At 41.8% G+C, this 20,854-nt stretch overlaps 1 protein-coding gene across 4 annotated transcripts in view; it reads left to right on the plus strand.

The window, feature by feature from the left end:
* tln1 (talin 1) overlaps positions 1–20,854 on the plus strand; it is a 146,506-nt gene that overhangs the window by 37,453 nt on the left and 88,199 nt on the right. For all 4 annotated transcript variants that reach the window (XM_029710393.1, XM_029710395.1, XM_029710396.1 and 1 more), the window contains exons 3-8: positions 10,135–10,297; positions 16,283–16,380; positions 17,214–17,343; positions 18,119–18,274; positions 18,850–18,992; positions 20,475–20,602. In XM_029710393.1, coding sequence (XP_029566253.1) covers positions 10,168–10,297; positions 16,283–16,380; positions 17,214–17,343; positions 18,119–18,274; positions 18,850–18,992; positions 20,475–20,602 — 785 coding nt within the window. In that variant the 5' untranslated portion in view covers positions 10,135–10,167. The remainder of the gene's footprint in view (positions 1–10,134; positions 10,298–16,282; positions 16,381–17,213; positions 17,344–18,118; positions 18,275–18,849; positions 18,993–20,474; positions 20,603–20,854) is intronic.

Consider the following 20,854-nt stretch of genomic DNA (forward strand, 5'->3'; position numbering starts at 1 on the left):
CGCACTCCGGGTGGCACTTTCAAGTAAATTTACTTCTGTATGCTAATACCCTTTATATAAAATCCTGACCTAGAATGCAAACAATGTAGCAAGACTTTTGGAAATCATTTTTATGCTTTATTTGAACTGGGGAATGTACCAAATCGAAAATGAAGCATTTAATGCGTTGAACCATCATAATAACATTTAACAAATCACGTTTTATGTCGTCCCCCCCCCCCCCAAACTGGGTCTGTGCCCTACCTTGACCCCCACGCTCAAAATATTCTGCACATGACAATGCAAAATAAAAACGAGAAGTGAAACTGAAATACATATCACCACAGAGCGTCCTCTGCTATATTCTCATCGCTTGTCAGCTCTCAAGCAGCTTTTTGTGCATCTATTTTCAGTGATGGGTTTTCATGAGAGGGACAGCTACATTCTTTGAGTGGGGTTGAGGTGACTGACTCAAGAATGTTATATTTTTTCCGGGCCAGAATGTAGTCTGTTTTTTACCAAGTCCTTAGCCTTACTCTCTGCCTCCATGCTAGACCTCTTCCAAAGGGTTCATTGTCCAAACAGTAGTCAGAGAGAAGGACTGACACTGTAGTAAATGTCTACAAATGGACATGGCTCCAGATGATTTGGTTAGCATGTGGAACTGTGAAGACACTCTCCTTCTTAATTCTACTTTTGCCCTGTAAAAATGTCGTTGGGGATTGACAATGGAAGCTATTTGACCAGTCTTCTTAGATGTTCTCTGAACTTAATCGGTTAACAAAGGCTGGTTCTGTGGGCTAGTCTTTGAACTTTGTGAACTCTTAAAAGTTCCCATCATAATGGTGTGGTACATCGCTTGCCTCAAAAAAAAATTATTCCCATGTTTAAGGAACAACTTGCAGTGCATGTGCTTTATCTATCTAGGTTACTTGTAGCAGGCATGTACTATGCCAGTGAGAAATGTGGACTGAAAGTAGTGCTGCCTTCCTCAATGCCTCCCTCAAACTCAATAGCATTAGATAACCTATATCCTACAGAATCTCACCCAGCAGTTACAGCTTGCCACTAGACCATAGAAGAGCTAGTGAGGAGGCCTGGGCTGGTCTAAAGGATCAGATGCATCTCAAATCTGAGTGCCGATAGGTACTTACTTAGCACTTAGTGCCCTATTCTTCTTGTCACTTCTGTCGAAGGTTTGTGCTCTCTAATTGGCTCAAAGTCAATTTCTCGCCCACTGACAAGCATTGCGATTCTACAAGTAGAAACAGCAGGTTCATCGGTACACCGTCAGTACACAGCAGGTACGTGTTTTGTTCTTGCAAGAGAAGGAACGGCCTCCTACTGTTAGAAATACCTATCGGAAGTCCGATTTCTCGGTGTCTGTACCAAAAGAAACTGCCTCTGGAGTCTGGAACACACATACCGCTGCAGCATGGGTTCCAATCCGGGCTGCTGCTATTTTTTCTCTATCTCTCTCCAACCCAATATGGGGGACTGCTCCACTCCTTCATAAAAAAAGAAATGACAAGTGCTACTGAGAATGCAAATACAATCGCTCAGTATGCAGTGCATTTTTGCGGTGGAGCTGACAAAACGGAGGTTTAAGGGGGGGGGGAACAGCTAAATTACTGGTATTTCATGTCATTTTTATATCTCGTGTAAATCTGGGATGCATTTGGTATGTCCAGTAAAAACATGGTTTCAGCCAACTCTTAAAGACTGATTCTTTTCAGGAATTTTGACTGGAAACCAGAGAAAACACACACAAAGAGGGACAGCTTGTCCTTTATTGTATTGGACACAGTCACTTATTTATGCTGGTGTAAATCACTGCTTTGAGTAGGAATAAAATAATACAGCCTAACTTCATACACATCTTGTAACCTCTTTAATGAAAGTTGAACACGGCTATAAACCTCTCTGTGTTTCATACAACGGGTTAACGGTCTGAGCGTCTCACACACTCAAAGGCCAGAGTGACGTTCTAATTAAGACTTTGAATATTCATATCATTACTCATCTTATAATCCAAAGTCCCAATTGATTGTGCAGAATGGTAATTTCTTGAGTCACTTTTAGACATGATGAAAACGTAAATAGAGAACCACACATTTTGAAGCATAATCTCTGATTTCCCATAAAACTCAACTCAAGAAATGACCATGCTATTCAAATCCTAATGCTGTAAATGTGTTTTTGGCTGTTGTTTAGGGAACTCATCATGATACTGAAAGCCAGTCAGTTTGACCGAAGTAGTAACCCCAAACTTTCAGCAGGCGTTCTATTGTAAGGCAGCAGAGACACCAGCAGGGATCATAAAAACCATCTCACCAAAATCTAAATGACCATATATATATATATATATATATATATGTATGTATGTATGTATGTATGTATGTATGTATGTATGTATGTATGTATGTATGTATGTATGTATGTATGTATGTATGTATGTATGTATGTATGTATGTATGTATGTATGTATGTATGTATGTATGTATGTATGTATGTGTGTGTGTGTGTGTGTGTGTGTGTGTGTGTGTGTGTGTGTGTGTGTGTGTGTGTGTGTGTGTGTGTGTGTGTGTGTGTGTGTGTGTGTGTGTTTTTCATTGATCCATCTGAAGGGCTTAGCTTCTGGAATCTGATAGATGTGGTTTTTATGACTCCACTGTGCTGAGGTTTGGGATTGGTGCATTCCTAAAGGAACATAATGCTCGATATCGGGCATGTTGCTGCAGGAGCTAGGTTACAAAACTATGTTTGCAGTTAACGTCTGTAACTAACATGTGTGGGAATACATACATACATACATACATACATACATACATACATACATACATACATACATACATACATACATACAGTACCAGTCAAAAGTTTGGGCACACCTACTGAGAGAATGCAAAGAGTGTGCAAAGCTGTTATCAAAGCAAAGGGTGGCTACTTTGAAGAATCTCAAATATATAAAACATATTTTCATTTGTTTAACACTTTTTTTGGTTACTACATGATTCCATATGTGTTATTTCATAGTTTTGATGTCTTCACTATTATTACACAATGTAGAAAATATTACAAATAAAGAAAAACCCTTGAATGAGTAGGTGTGTCCAAACATTTGACTGGTACTGTACATTTACTTACATACATACAGTTGAAGTCGGAAGTTTACATACACCTTAGCCAAATACATTTAAATTCAGTTTTTCACAATTCCTGACATTTAATCCTAGTAAAAATGCCCTGTCTTAGGTCAGTTAGGATCAGCATTTTATTTTAAGAATGTGAAATGTCAGAATAATAGTAGAGAGAATTATTTATTTCAGCTTTTATTTCTTTCATCACATTCCGAGTGGGTCAGAAGTTTACATACACTCAATTTGTATTTGGTAGCGTTGCCTTTAAATTGTTTAACTTGGGTCAAACATTTCAGGTAGCCTTCCACAAACTTCCCACAATACGTTGGATGAATTTTGGCTCATTCCATCCCTCCTGCAGCAAAGCACCCCCACAACATGATGCTGCCACCCCTCTGCTTCACGGTTGGGATGGTGTTCTTCGGCTTGCAAGCATCCTCCTTTTTCCTCCAAACATAACAATGGTCATTATGGCCAAACAGTTCTATTTTTGTTTCATCAGACCAGAGGACATTTCTCTAAAAAGTACGACCTTTGTCCGCATGTGCAGTTGCCTGGCTTTTTTATGGCGGTTTTGGAGCAGTGGCTTCTTCCTTGCTGAGCGGCCTTTCAGGTTATGTGGATATAGGACTCTTTACTGTGGCTATAGATACTTTTGTACCTGTTTCCTCCAGCATCTTCACAAGGTCCTTTGCTGCTGTTCTGGGATTGATTTGATCTTTTCGCACCAGAGTACGTTCATCTCTAGGAGACAGAACGCATCTCCTTCCTGAGTGGTATGACGGCTGCGTGGTCCCATGGTGTTTATACTTGCGTACTATTGTTTGTACAGATGAACGTGGTACCTTCAGGCGTTTAGAAATTGCTCCCGAGGATGAACCAATTGTTGGAAAAATTACTTGTGTCATGCACAAAGTAGATATCCTAACCGACTTGCCAAAACTATAGTTTGTTAACAAGAAATTTGTGGAGTGGTTGAAAAACGAGTTTTAATGACTCCAACATAAGTGTATGTAAACTTCCGACTTCAACTGTACATACATACATACATACATACATACATACATACATACATGCATACATACATACATACATGCATGCATACAGTGAGGGGAAAAAAGTATTTATCCCCTGCTGATTTTGTACGTTTGCCCACTGACAAAGAAATGATCAGTCTATAATTTTAATGGTAGGTTTATTTGAACAGTGAGAGACAGAATAACAACAAAAAAATCCAGAAAAATGCATGTCAAAAATGTTATAAATTTATTTGCATTTTAATGAGGGAAATAAGTATTTGACCCCCTCTCAATCAGAAAGATTTCTGGCTCCCAGGTGTCTTTTATACAGGTAACGAGCTGAGATTAGGAGCACACTCTTAAAGGGAGTGCTGCTAATCTCAGTTTGTTACCTGTATAAAAGACACCTGTCCACAGAAGCAATCAATCGATCAGATTCCAAACTCTTCACCATGGCCAAGACCAAAGAGCTCTCCAAGGATGTCAGGGACAAGATTGTAGACCTACACAAGGCTGGAATGGGCTACAAGACCATCGCCAAGCAGCTTGGTGAAAAGGTGACAACAGTTGGTGCGACTAATTCGCAAATGGAAGAAACACAAAAGAACTGTCAATCTCCCTCGGCCTGGGGCTCCATGCAAGATCTCACCTCGTGGAGTTGCAATGATCATGAGAACGGTGAGGAATCAGCCCAGAACTACACAGGAGGATCTTGTCAATGATCTCAAGGCAGCTGGCCCCATAGTCACCAAGAAAACAATTGGTAACACACTACGCCGTGAAGGACTGAAATCCTGCAGCGCTCACAAGGTCCCCCTGCTCAAGAAAGCACATATACATGCCCGTCTGAAGTTTGCCAATGAACATCTGAATGATTCAGAGGACAACTGGGTTAAAGTGTTGTGGTCAGATGAGACCAAGATGGAGCTCTTTGGCATCAACTCAACTCGCCGTGTTTGGAGGAGGAGGAATGCTGCCTATGACCCCAAGAACACCATCCCCACCGTCAAACATGGAGGTGGAAACATTATGCTTTGGGGGTGTTTTTCTGCTAAGGGGACAGGACAACTTCACCGCATCAAAGGGACGATGAACGGGGCCATGTACCATCAAATCTTGGGTGAGAACCTCCTTCCCTCAGCCAGGGCATTGAAAATGGGTCGTGGATGGGTATTCCAGCATGACAATGACCCAAAACACACGGCCAAGGCAACAAAGGAGTGGCTCAACAAGAAGCACATTAAGGTCCTAGAGTGGCCTAGCCAGTCTCCAGACCTTAATCCCATAGAATATCTGTGGAGGGAGCTGAAGGTTCGAGTTGCCAAACGTCAGCCTCGAAACCTTAATGACTTGGAGAAGATCTGCAAAGAGGAGTGGGACAAAATCCCTCCTGAGATGTGTGCAAACCTGGTGGCCAACTACAAGAAACGTCTGACCTCTGTGATTGCCAACAAGGGTTTTGCCACCAAGTACTAAGTCATGTTTTGCAGAGGGGTCAAATACTTATTTCCCTCATTAAAATGCAAATAATTTTATAACATTTTTGACATGCGTTTTTCTGGATTTTTTAAATTTGATTCTGTCTCTCACTGTTCATATAAACCTACCATTACAATTATAGACTGATCATTTCTTTGTCAGTGGACAAATGTACAAAATCTGCAGGGGATCAAATACTTTTTCCCTCACTGTACGTACATACATACATACATACATACATACATACATACATACATACATACATACATACATATCGTTTTATTGTTCCTGGAGGCTATTGCCATGGTAATAACCAAAAGATAGCTGTATATACATATGTACAGTATATTGTGTATATACACAATATATCAAAAATATATGTTGTAGATTGTAACAGTTCTTGATCTTCAGAAATCAAGTGAACTCAGTGCAGTAATCACTTCAGTGTCCTGTCTATCTACAACAAGTAATTTGACATGATGAGTAGGCCTCTTCCCATAGGAGCCTCTTCAACACTGCAGCTGAGAAGCGGGTGTCAGAATCCTGCCGTAAACCACCCTCTCCCCTTAATATAGAGTAGGGATTGATCCCCTGGAAGGCTTCCAGCCAGTCTGTCTGTCTCCCCACCACACACAGCCGTGCCAGTAGACCGAGACGGACCACACCGGGAGGCCGGGGACAAAACACAACTGGGGGGTCTAATTTGATTTTTTTTAAATTTAACCTTAATTTAACTAGGCAAGTCAGTGAAGAACAAATTCTTATTTACATTGACGGCCTATGAACAGTGGGTTAAGGCAGAATGACAGAGTTTTACCTTGTCAGCTCGGGGATTCGATCTAGCAACCTTTCGGTTACTGGCCCAATGCTCTAACCACTAGGCTACCTGCCGACCCCGATAATACCATATCTACTATTGCTAGATTCAGACAATAGTGCCGACTGGCTTGGAGATCTTCTTTTGACATCGTCATTTCCATCATCGGCTCGCCTCTGTTCAATAGTACCTGTGTGTGTTTAGGGATTTAAAGCACTTACTCAGGGATAACCCCAATCTTCACTGTTTGGAAACCACGTGGAATTCGCCTCAGCTCACAGTGGGGGCTGTGGTGGGGGATGGGAGTGTGAGGTGTGAATTGCTTCCCGCTTTGTGCTTGTGTAACAACTTTAATTGGATCTTGATGTTCAGTTCAACATTCTCTGCATTCTGCCAAGAGCCAAATATTGTCAGTCACATGAATCACATTTTGATTACCAATATGTTAACCTACTGGGACTTGACATTCTTATCACACGATTTGAACACGGACATGAGTATTGATCTATCTAACGACATGAGTTTTCATGAATAACTTGGGCTGAGTCCCAAACGTCACCATAGTCCCTTTGTAGTTCACTACATTTGATAGGCCCATTTCATGTGATTTAACTCATGATGTGTGTTGCTATTGGCTCATTACATTTTACATTTTAGTCATTTAGCAGATGCTCTTATCCAGAACAACTTACAGGAGCAATTAGGGTTAAGTGCCTTGCTCAAGGGCACATCCACAGATTTTACCTAGTCGGCTCTGGGATTTGAACCAGTAACAGTTGGATTACTGGCCCAACGCTCCTAACCACTAGGCTACCTGCCGCCCCTGACAGTCGGACAGTCATTGTTAAAATGGTTGCTCCTCACCCACGCCAACAGTCAACATATTATGACCTACGTGCTGTTTGTCGTTCCGTCGGTGCCGTGACTGTGACACTAGCTACCGTTCGTATCTGTGCTGTCATCACTGACCGGTTATAAATAAGTGTCTCGAGCTCAGTCCACAGTCGAGGCCGAGGGTCAAATCACTCTTGCTACACAGACTTATTTTTATATAATCGTTTAGCTGAGGTGTTCTCCAAAATGCTTCGTAAGTTGATTAACTGGTCAAATGCGAGACAGATGCTGATGCGAAGTATGTCTGTCTGTCTCTGTGTCCATTTAAATATCTGTATCTCTGTCTGTCTCTGTGTCTGTAGCTGTCTCTATTTCTCTGTCTGTCTTTGTCTGTCTGTGAAGAAAACCCTTTGAGTACAACTCCGAGCCGTTTCTAAAAACCTTCTCTCTGGCCCTGGGACTAATGGCTCTCGCACACATCGCACCGAATATGGATGTTGCATTCGTCTGCCGATCATTCAGTGTGCTGTTTTAGGGACCACCCTCTGTAAGACGTGTGACTGCCAACATTTTTCACACGATTCTACATGTAAAATCGGTGTGCACTCGGTTCTCAAATTACGCTGAGAGGGGCATGGTACTCTTGGCCAGCAGACGTTATTGGTGTCGGAGCCCTTCTCGGCAAACTTTGTGACGTCTTACAGCTGAGGTAGGCTACTAACCCCCGACCTCAGGCAGAGTCTATTGTCCTGCGGCAATAGTACTGTTTGTCCATTTTGAGATGCTGTAGCCAGTATACACTTCCTTTAAAATAGTCAGAATTAATCTAAGATAACTCAAGAAATATGTAATTAATTTTGACGGTTTTGCCGAGGAGATCTTAGTCGCGCAATTTTACATCTAACTAAGATGTTTGGTGTAGTATTTTTCAATGAAAAAAATGTGCAGGAAAATGAGTCGTCTCTCGTTGAATGACAAGAGACTTTATTGAAGAATCTCTACTGTTAACCAATCACCGACGAAGGGGCATAGACTTTCGGCTCCGAACTTCGGCTTACCTCTAGAAACAATGTTGTGTGCCTGAACAGCTGAAAAACCCTCACCGAAGACCAAAACCAACAAAAACATCACAAAATGTTGTCATAATATATGCTCGAACTCTTCCGAACTGTTTCAATCAAATCAATCGATCAAATGTATTTATAAAGCCCTTTTTACATCAGGCAATGTCACAAAGTACTATACAGAAACCCAGCCTAAAACCTCAAACAGTAAGCAATGCAGATGTAGAAGCATGGTGGCTAGGAAAAACTCCCTAGGAAGGCAGGAACGTAGGAAGAAACCTAGAGAGGAAGCAGGCTCTGAGGGGTGGCCTCAGACTGGCCGGGAAGCATACGGATGCCTCTAGGGACCAGGTTACCAGGGAATAGCGTTGTCCCGGTCAGTCGGTGGCCTAGCCTGGTGTTGGAGACCCCAGTCTGCCCCTGAACTCTTTAGTTGTCTCCCAAGATGTCATGTTGGAGACAACTTCTAGAAACTCCTGTCTACCTCAACTCACATCTGGACCCTTTCATTCTGCTGGACTCCCTCACGGGTGTGTCTTTGACCATAACCCACTACCCTGTGTGTGTGTGTGTGTGTGTGTGTGTGTGTGTGTGTGTGTGTGTGTGTGTGTTAATAAAGTGTGAATTGTATTCTACTGGTTATTTCTGTCCACTGGGACAGATGCGTCTGTACCTGAACTGGCACCTCTTTCAGAGCCCACCACATGGTGTTGCTCTTTTCCAGTGTGTTTGTGTTTGTGTTCTCTCCTCTGTCTAGAGGAGGACGTTGCTGTTGAGCTGATTGTAATGTGGTGTAGAGAAGTTATACTAGTGATGGTGTGAATAGGACAGGAGAAGTCTGGTCACGTACTCCTCCTCCCTGTGTATTAGGAAAGGCTGATTTGAAATCCCTCTTTAGCTACAGGCGCCCTCACATCACTGTACATTGCTAGGCAACCCAAATAGATTTAACCTCGGAACTTAAACTTTCAACACCTTCCCTTAAATTCTGAGATTGTTTTTGAGGGCTATTTTTCACAGCAAATGGAGTTGTTTTTCCCTATTGATATTAAATGTCTTCATTCATTTAGTATGGTACTGGTTTTGATTCCTCAATTGACGTAATAATCAGTCAAGCCACAAATGTTCTGTTGATGCTATTTTCAGAGGTTCCACATTCAGTGTTCACCAGATATTTCCATGTACTGTTATCTGTCTCTGAGACAGTTCTTCTTTTCTACTATGGCCACTTTTAGACTGAAACTGCAACTCGTGTAAAGTCCCCTCAGAGGAGGGGACTTGCCGGAAGGAGGGTTATTAGTGAAACACCACAGTCCCCACTCTCTTCCTAGTGAACATGAGGAGGGTTAATAGTGAAACACCAGTCTCCTACTCTCTTCCTAGTTAACAGGAGGATGGTTAATGGTGAAATGAGAGCTCACTAGTTAACAGGAGGATGGTTAATGGTGAAATGAGAGCTCACTAGTTAATAGTAGGATGGTTAGTGGTGAAATGAGAGCTCACTAGTTAACAGGAGGATGGTTAATGGTGAAATGAGAGCTCACTAGTTAATAGTAGGATGGTTAGTGGTGAAATGAGAGCTCACTAGTTAACAGGAGGATGGTTAATGGTGAAATGAGAGCTCACAAGTTAACAGGAGGATGGTTAATGGTGAAATGAGAGCTCACTAGTTAACAGGAGGATGGTTAATGGTGAAATGAATTTCCCAAAGTTATAAACATAATGATGTAATGCTTCATGTATGGTGTTGTCTTTTAACCTTTAACCCCCTGTCCTGTGTGTTTCCCCTGCTATCCCTGCAGGTGTAACGGCGGTGGAAACGGAGAGCGGCAGTCATGGTGGCCCTGTCACTGAAGATTGGCGTGGGGAACGTGGTGAAGACGATGCAGTTTGAGCCCTCCACCATGGTGTACGACGCCTGTCGAATGATCAGGGAAAGAGTCCCCGAGGCACAGCTGGGCCAGCGTGAGTACACACACACACACACACACACACACACACACACACACACACACACACACACACACACACCTCGGACACAAACACACACCATGCCGATACACAGTCTTATACATATCTAGTTTTGATCATAAGACGCACATCGCCTGTCATTTTAGTCATGTCTGTGCCTACACAACGTTCTAGTTGTTTTTCTTACAGGTCATTTAGAGTTCACCAAGAATAGTGTTGTCTATGAAGAACTAAATATTTTGTTTAATTAATATCGATTTAAACTTTGATTATATGGCCATTATGTGTGACTCAAACTTAAGTTGAAGTTTAATTAAAATCCAGGAATAATTTCACTCTTGTCTAAAACATTATCGTCACTGTCAAATGCAAATGAGTGCAGGAGTAAGCATCAACAGTCTGAAATGGTTCAATAGTGTATAACCCAATGCGTAGCTGTTAAGCTATTCAGTTTATCAGTCCAGTGCAGCTTCCTGGGATGTTGACAAACTAGAGCCTCGTGTCTTTCAAAATCACTCAATTGACAACAGGAGATTAGATAGGAATGATGTATGCAGAAGGGATCCAGAAACAAGCAATCTGCTGTGGCACAGGCCAACAGACTTCTATAAATGCCAGCACTTCTCACTAAACCAATACTGACAGGGAACTATCTATTACAGACTTGAGCAGCTGTCTTTAATAACACCCAATATGACAACAGGAAATTCAAAGAGATGATAACTGTCTCTCTTGTAGGGCAAGGAATTGCCAGGGACCTCACCATGTACGATATGTTTTGCGATTCTTATGAGTCTATATGCATTGAGTTTTGATGCTGTGATTTTTATTTTGCGATTCGGCGTAACCAAACATATTGCTTTTTATTTTTTATAAGCAAATATATTGCTCGACATACAGTTGAAGTCGGAAGTTTAAATACACCTTAGCCAAATATATTTAAACTCCGTTTTTCACAATTCCTGACATTTAATCCTAGTAAAAAGTCCCTGTCTTAGGTCAGTTAGGATCACCAATTTATTTTAAGAATGTGAAATGTCAGAATAATAGTAGAGAGAATGATTTATTTCAGCTTTTATTTATTTCATCACATTCCCAGTGGGTCAGAAGTTTACATACACTCAATTAGTATTTGGTAGCATTGCCTTTAAATTGTTTAACTTGGGTCAAACGTTTTGGGTAGCCTTCCACAAGCTTCCCACAATAAGTTGGGTGAATTTTGGCCCATTCCTCCTGACAGAGTTGGTGTAACTGAGTCAGGTTTGTAGGCCGCCTTGCTCGCACACGCTTTTTCAGTTCTGCCCACACATTTTCTATAGGATTGAGGTCAGGGCTTTGTGATGGCCACTCCAAAACCTTGACTTTGTTGTCCTTTTGCCACAACTTTGGAAGTATGCTTGGGGTCATTGTCCATTTGGAAGACCCATTTGCGACCAAGCTTTAACTTCCTGACTGATGTCTTGAGATGTTGCTTTAATATATCCACATAATTTTCCTACCTCATGATGCCATCTATTTTGTGAAGTGCACCAGTCCCTCCTGCAGCAAAGCACCCCCACACCATGATGCTGCCACCCCCGTGCTTCATGGTTGGGATTGTGTTCTTCGGCTTGCAAGCCTCCCCCTTTTTCCTCCAAACATAACGATGGTCATTATGGCCAAACAGTTCTATTTTTTTTTTCATCAGACCAGAGGACATTTCTCCAAAATGTACAATCTTTGTCCCCATGTGCAGTTGCAAACCATAGTCTGGCTTTTTTTATGGCGGTTTTGGAGCAGTGGCTTCTTCCTTGCTGAGCGACCTTTCAGATTATGTCGATATAGGACTCGTTTTACTGTGGATATAGATACTTTTGTACCTGTTTCCTCCACCATCTTCACAATGTCCTTTGCTGTTGTTCTGGGATTGAATTGCACTATTCGCACCAAAGTACGTTCATCTCTAGGAGACAGAACACGTCTCCTTCCTGAGCGGTATGACGGCTGCGTGATCCCATGGTGTTTATACTTGCGTACTATTGTTTGTACAGATGAACGTGGTACCTTCAGGCGTTTGGACATTGCTCCAAAGGATGAACCAGACTTGTGGAGGTCTGCAATTTTTTTCTGAAGTCTTGGCTGATTTCTTTGGATTTTCCCATGATGTCAAGCAAAGAGGCACTGAGTTTGAAGATCGACCTTGAAATACATCCACAGGCTTATCAGAAGCTTCTAAAGCCATGACATAATTTTCTGGAATTTTCCAGGCTGTATAAAGGCACAGTCAACTTAGTGCAGTGGTTCTTAACCTGGGTTCGATCGAACCCCAGGGGTTCAGTGAGTCAGTCTCAGGGGTTCGGCGGAGGTCAAGACACACACCCGACTCATATGATTCATGATGACACGCCCCGCTTGGCCATCATTGGCTGCAGGTGATCACGCAACATCGCTTGGCCTATCTGTGCTGCAGGGAATTTGGCGCGCTCAGTAGTCGAATTGTGACTGTCGTGATGGTACGTCTTGTGATTTCTTTCTTAATATTTTAATCCCTTCATACTAACTATGTCGAGCAAAAAAAGAAAGTGGTCGGACGAATATGTACAATATGGATTCACATGTATAACGGAACGTGATGAGAGTCAGCGTCCTAACTGCATGATTTGCAATGCCAAGTTGAGCAATTCTAGTCATGCACCGGCAAAACTAAGAGAACACTTCCTTAAGCTGCATGGAGATGGACAATACAAGAACACAACGCTCGCTGAATTCAAGGTGAAGAGAGCCATTTTTCCAATTAAGAAGGGTTCGGTGAATGCGCATATGAAACTGGTGGGGGTCAGTACCTCCAACAAGGTTAAGAACCACTGACTTAGTGTATGTAAACTTCTGACCCACTGGAATTGTGATACAATGAATTATAAGTGAAATAATCTGTCTGTAAACAATTGTTGGAAAAATTACTTGTCATGCACAAAGTAGATGTCCTCACCGACTTGCCAAAACTATAGTTTGTTAACAAGAAATTTGTGGAGGAGTTGAAAAACAAGTTTTAATGACTCCAACCTAAGTGTATGTAAACTTCCGACTTCAACTGTATGTCTGCTGCAGAGAGACGAGAGAGCCATGAGAAAACCAGTTTTAATCAGTCATGGAAATAGTGTTCCCTATTAAAAAGAAGATGGAGAACAAGCTGTAAAGGAAAAATACTGGAATTTTGATGCAGGTACAGAAAACGAGTGCAAAAATAATATTGCAATATTGCCAAAAGCGATACGATATATCGTCAAAAATAATATTCCGACATGTAACTGTGTCGATTTCCAACCCCATCTCTTGAAACGCTGCAGTAATCCTAATGGGCCGCATTCTAAATTACACCCTATTCCCTATATAGTGCACTACATTTGACTAGAGTCCAATGGGAGCCCTATGAGCCCTGGTCAAAAGTAATGCACTACATAGGGAATCGTGTCATTTGGGATGCAACTAAGCAATTGCAACAAACGTTGTGAAAGCAAACAATTTCATGCCTCCACGCCCATCTTTCCTCATACTAACATTTCTGTGTCCAGCCCTTCGTCGTCTTCTCATTGAATACTTGCCATGAAGTTGATTTCTCTGATGTCTTGAAGTGTTGATGACTTATACTGAGTGTCATTATGGGCTGCTCAACCTTTCCATGTTAATATTTCCATGTATGACGGCTGAGCAGATGCAGTGTTGATATGAGAAGGAGGATATTTCAGTGATCCAAGGATCTGGAGAATTCTCCCTTGTGCATCTTTGATGTTCCAAGATTTTGTCATTCTTCTCCAAGATTCCCCCTCCCTCTATTTCAAGATTCCCCTCATTGTTCTCCAAAATTCCCCCTTCCTCTTTCAAAATTCCTTAATCCCCATCTCATCATCTTATTGCCATAACAGCTCAACGATGCAGACTGGTTAGAATTCAAAAATATGATCACTGTCTGTTTTTAGACTTCTTTGTTGACATCAGTTTCAGGCCAAAAAATACCTTTTGGTACAGTGAAGAAGAAAAAAAATAGAGTGAGAAAAAAATATCTTCAGGAAGCCCAGAAATGTCTCAAATTGACTGTAACAAAGACAACTGCGTCCCTTATTGAAAGGAACCTCTCCTCTGCTTTCCAATGTGCCTCGGTTAGGGCTTACGTATGAAGCTGTGTGCTGTTACGTTGGGGATTCTCTCTGACTGCAGTGGACAGACTCGCTTCCATGTCTCAACCTGTGAGTAATTTTCCACTTTGAGAGAGAGAGAGAGAAAAAGAGGGAGAGACGTGTCTTGGCCAACATCAACAGCTAATATGGAATGTTCAGCGTCTTAAATGGCCAGATTCCTTTAGCTCTGGCAAGCTGTGCTAGCTAGGCACCTTTCAGGCCCTAGAGGACAGGAAGTGCCGTTTTTGAAACTTGGATGTAGTCCAGTTAGTGCTGAGCAATTTTTCCTTTTTGAGGTTGGTTCGGTTTTGGTTCGATTTATTAAAAACGAATCACTGTTTTTGGTTTCCATAATAAAAAAATAAACTTAAATGCACTATGCATTATGTGGGTTGAATGCTGTAACAACAATGAATAAAAGGCCCATGATGGTAGTGACTGTCCATTACTGATTATCACTTATTAACCAACACTTATTCACATTACTTTAATAAAATATTTCAGTTGTTGTTAACTGCTGAATACCAACTATCAATCACTTAGATCATGTATTTACATATATACTGTACCAGTCAAAAGTTTGGACACGCCTACTCATTCCAGGGTTTTTCTTTATTTTTACTATTATCTACATTGTAGAATAATAATGAAGACATCAAAACTATGAAATAACACATTTGGAATCATGTAGAAACCAAAAAAGTGTTAAACAAATCAAAATATATTTTATATTTCGGGTTCTTCACAGTAGCCACCCCTTGCCTTGATGACAGCTTTGCACACAAAACCCTTGAATGAGTAGGTGTGTCCAAACTTTTGACTGGTACTGTATATACATACAGTGCATTCTGAAAGTATTCAGACCCCTCGACTTTTTCCACATTTTGTTACGTTACAGCCTTATTTTAAAATGTATTTAATTGTTTTTTTTCCCCCTCATCAATCTACACACAATACCCCATAATGACATAGCAAAAACAGGTTTTTGGTACCCTTTCCCAGATCTGTGCCTCGACACAATCCTGTCTCTGAGCTCTACCGACAATTCCTTCGACCTCATAGCTTGGTTTTTGCTCTGAAAATGCACTGTCAATTGTGGGACCTTATACAGACAGGTGTGTGCCTTACCAAATCATGTCCAATCAATTGAATTTACCACAGGTCAAAGTTGTAGAAACATCTCAAGGATGATCAATGGAAACAGGATGCACCTGAGCTCAATTTCGAGTTTCATAGCAAAGGATCGCTTTGTCGTTATGTTGTGTAGATTGATGAGGAGAACAAAAGATTGAATCCATTTTAGAATAAGGCTTTAACGTAACAAAATGTGGTAAAAGTCAGGGATCTGAATACTTTCCAAATGCACTGTATATAGATCACGTATTTACCTCGCGCAGCAACTGCACTCTATAGCTCTGGAGAAACTGCGCATTGAGTACACAGAAGAAAAAAACAAACAAAATGTAATTCAGATAATTGAACCAACGTTGGTCAATTAGTTGTTTAAAAAAACTAAACCGAGTTCCGCACTAAATCCTGTAGAAACAGTCCAGCTGATTTCCGTGTGGTAGCACAGTTTCCTGTCACTTGTTGACATTCTAGTTTGTTTCCAGCTGACTTAATGCACCGATAAGAACGCTTTTAATCCACACTGTATTTGTTCTATGTGTTGGAATTACGTCAACTAATCCAAGATGAGACCCTTCGACTCACTCAATCTAGGGAAAAAAACGTCTTCAGATCGTATCGTTTACACAACCAGAACATCCCTCCCAAACCCCCTCCTCCTCAATCTCTAATACCCTTTCTCTAATTTCTCTTCCAGCCAATGACTATGGTCTGTTCCTGTCCGATGAGGACCCCAAGAAAGGCATCTGGCTGGAGGCAGGCAAGGCCCTGGACTACTACATGCTGAGGAATGGGGTGAGTGATTCAGTCACAGCTGACTGCTAGGGACCTAATTCACTTAGAGGGTCCTTTCCGCATCTCTTTCCATTCATGACCACTGATACAGTAGATGAAAGCACTGGATAGGCTTCAGCCATGTTGCTCTCCCTGTTCAAGTGCTTTTTAGATCTGTGCTCATGAAGGTGAGGTGGTCAGGAAAGAGCTATAGGGATATTTTGAGAAATATCGGCAGTATCTTCCACAACATCTTACGGAGACGTCACCAACAACTGTTGTCAGCAAAAAAAAAATCGTCTTTCTTTTCTGTTACCTATTTGTTGTAGACTCAGTGGTAAAGCTGCACCAGTGACGACTGGGTTTAGAAAGTCTGGAACCTAAACTTGTCTGAACGCGCTGTATTAGACACTACAATGCATATCAATCAGTAAAAATATCCCGAATCTTTTTTTAAGAAAAGTTGGGACATACTGTATTGGCAGTCAGTCTAAACATTGGTACGATGATACTAATGATAATATCCACATGGTTGTCCTCAGTTGGTAGAGCATGGCACATGATAGTGGGTTCGATTCCCGAAACCAGCCAAGCGTAAACAATTCATACATGTATGACTGTAGGTTGCTTTGGATAAAAGCGTCTGCTAAATGTAATATTATAATGGTTTATTATGATGCTAACAGTTCTACGAGGGATGTAGCTGGCTAGTTATCTGAAGTATTGTCTAATGATTGTGAATGTGGTTTATAATTAACACATGACGTCTAATAAATGTGAATGTGCCCTCTGAGCAAAACACTTCAAAAATATGTATTTTAAACAATATTGTTCTCACTGGGTGGTTTTATCAGGACACTCTGGAGTACAAGAAGAAGCAGAGGCCCTTGAAGATCCGCATGCTGGACGGGACGGTGAAAACCGTCATGGTGGACGACTCCAAAATCGTCAGCGACATGCTTATGACCATCTGTGCCAGGATAGGTCAGTTTAATGAATTAGAGATGGGCACGTTCATTATAAGTCATGGCAGAAAACGTAACGTAAGTTAGTAGGCTAGCGGTAATTGGTGAATTGGGCTGAAAGTCAGTTGACGTAAGCACGCATTAACAGTTCATAACGTATCTGTTATGTCATTATAATGGTAGTGTTATCGAGGCGTTATGAATAAAGGGTCAACTCATAGAAGTCTAATGTTACTGCTTGATGATTTGTCACTTTTTCAACTAGTCAGATTTCCAGCTAAAACAAAGGCTCTTTCCTTGATTCCTCACATCCTCTCTCCTTGATTCCTCACATCTTCTCTCCTTGATTCCTCACATCCTCTCTCCTTGCCACCTCCTCAAAACAAATTGGAGGATTATTTTCTATTTAATCCTTATTTTACGGGGTAAGTTGACTGAGAACACATTCTCATTTACAGCAACGACCTGGAGAATAGTTACGGGGGGGTGAGTGAGTCAATTGGAACCTGGTGATGATCAGATGTCCGTGATGGTATGAGGGCCAGATTGGGAATTTAGCCAGGACACCGGGGTTAACACCCCTACCGTTACAATAAGTACCATGGGATCTTTAGTGACCACAGAGAGTCAGGACACCCGTTTTTAACGTCCCATTCAAAAGACTGTACCTTAAACAGGGCAATGTCCCCAATCACTGAAGATCCAAGGCCCCTCCCTTCTGACTTTCTCCTCCAATGAATGTATAGGAAAGACAATATGAGTTAGAGCCAGAAAGTAATTTTTTCTTTGGGCAGGTATCACAAACTATGACGAGTACTCGTTGGTGCACGACGTGGTTGAGGAGAAGAAGGAGGAGATGACAGGGACTCTGACAAGACGGGACAAGACTCTGATGAGAGACGACAAGAAGATGGAGAAACTAAAGCAGAAACTCCACACAGACGACGAGTGTAAGACACTCACTCACTCACACACACACACACACACACACACACACACACACACACACACACACACACACACACACACACACACACAGACGACGAGTGTCAGACACACACACACACACACGTACACACACACACACAGACGCACGTACACAGACGCACGTACACAGAGACGCACACAGACATGCACACAGACACACGCACAGACACACACGCACACAAAAGTGTCAAGAACAATATGGTGCCAGTTGTCATGTAAAAATCTATTTCACACTGGGAACATTTTTGACACGACACCAGTATCTCTATTGATGTATGTGCTTGTCCTTCATTTTGAATGTCTATTAGGACACCACTGATTAAGTTGTATTTTGGGGGGTTTTGATTGACTGGCATCAAGTTGTGTTTTCTCACATAATTTACATTTAGTTGCATAAAAGTTGTAATTTTTTGGTAATGACTGCATTTTATTGACATGATTTGCATAGATAAACATATATTCCCATTGCGTTGTACTGACTGACATTGAGTTGTATTGATTCCCATGAAGTTGTATTGCTTGATATTGTGATTGTCAGTGAACTGGCTGGACCATGGGCGGACGCTGAGGGAGCAGGGTGTGGAGGAGACCGAGATGCTGCTCCTCAGGAGGAAGTTCTTCTACTCAGACCAGAACGTGGACTCACGAGACCCGGTCCAGCTCAACCTGCTCTACGTCCAGGTACTGACCGCTACCCAGAATGAAACGTAGTACTCTTCAAATGTTGTGCACTATATAGAAATAATAAGGTGTTATTTCAGACACAACCCCAGAATGACCTCTGTTGGCCAAATCCTGCCTGGAGTTTGGAAAGAAATCCAAGGCAGGAATGCGGTTTGGGTGTTCAGTGTTTTGGGAACAAGGTTCTCCTTGGAGGGGTTCATGTAGACCTGTCGGTGTTAATGATTGATCACATTCCAACACCTAACCTGAGATGACCTATCCCTGAGATGACCTATCCCTGAGATGACCTATCCCTGAGATGACCTATCCTGAGATGACGCATGACCTATCCTGAGATGACCTAACCTGAGATGACCTATGACCTATCCTGAGATGACCTATCCTGAGATGACCTATGACCTATCCTGAGATGGCCTATCCTGAGATGACCTATGACCTATCCTGAGATGACCTATCCTGAGATGACCTATCCTGAGATGACCTATGACCTATCCTGAGATGACCTATCCTGAGATTATTGTATTTACCTCAAACCTTCCACTTCACTCATGCTTTGATGTCAATGGAAGATACAGTATGTGAGAAACATTTAGCATTCTAAGTTCCTATTCATGCCCTTAGTTACTGTACCAACATCCATTTCCATTGGTGTGAGAATGCACGGCGTCAGGAAGAACAGCTGAGAGTCACAGCTGGAGGACAGCAGGCTCAAGGTGCCCGTTGACGTGTCAGCCATGTTTTATGTCCTGAGGTGGCAGATGCCATAGTGGTGGTGGGATGTCTTCTCCCAAGATCACCTCCCAAAGTTTGAGGAGAAAATGTTGTTCAGCGTGTGATTGTCTCATATAGACACACACAGTGAAGGAGTGAACCTTTGTCTTTGAGACTTTTTGCGGTCTTCCACTCACAGAAGCTTCATCTTCTTCTTTCTTAAGACTTCTAGTCTTTGGGTTCCTGCCAAAGACAGTAGTTCTGGGAGCTCTCCTTTCCCTGTTGAAACACAGCTGGACACATGGGCCCAGGCCAATGCAAGCACTGCCCATGTGGCTGGCCTCTACTGGTTTTTGCCAGAGTACATCACAAAATGTTCCCAATAGTTCATGCTCCTGGTAATATGAAAACAATGAAACATTTGGACCAACATTAAAGTTAATTTATGGGTACATTTTCTCGTCATTCATTTTGATGCTAGAAAGGCATTAGATTGTCTCAGAAAGATGATATTTGATGATATTTTCCTTGGATGTTTTTCAGGGAAGTATAAGCCTGGTCCCAGATCTGTTTGTGCCCCACCACAGAGTTAAGACCATTGATCGCAGGAGTTCCCTAGACTGGTCACTAAGGAAATATGCAAAACATCAGATTATTCTCTGTTTTATCTGTTTTCCTGATCTGGGATGACTCCTGGCTCTGTTTGGGATCTTCCTTAATGAATGTCTTTGTGGATAATGTTATTGGGATGTTCCTCTCCCTGTGCAGGCCCGTGATGACATTTTGAACGGCTCCCATCCCGTCTCCTTCGAGAAGGCCTGCGACTTCGCCGGATACCAGTGTCAGATCCAGTTTGGTGACCACAATGAGACCAAGCACAAACCAGGCTTCCTAGAGTGAGTACTGTTTATTGCAGAATGATTAAATATATCATGCTATGTATATACTTTAACATGAATGGCTCAAATATCTTCGATATATAACAAAGATGTATTTGCCTTTTAGCAAAAGCGATTTACAGCACTGTGTGCATACATACAGTACATTTATGATGTAGTATCACTTGAATCCCAACTTGAGTCAGAATTACTGGATTATATTGCCTGCCTTAGTGATTTTGCTGTCTTCTTGAATAACGCTTGTTTCCA

The sequence above is a fragment of the Salmo trutta genome, chromosome 23, assembly GCF_901001165.1.
Source record: "Salmo trutta chromosome 23, fSalTru1.1, whole genome shotgun sequence".
NCBI classification, from domain to species: Eukaryota; Metazoa; Chordata; class Actinopteri; order Salmoniformes; family Salmonidae; genus Salmo; species Salmo trutta.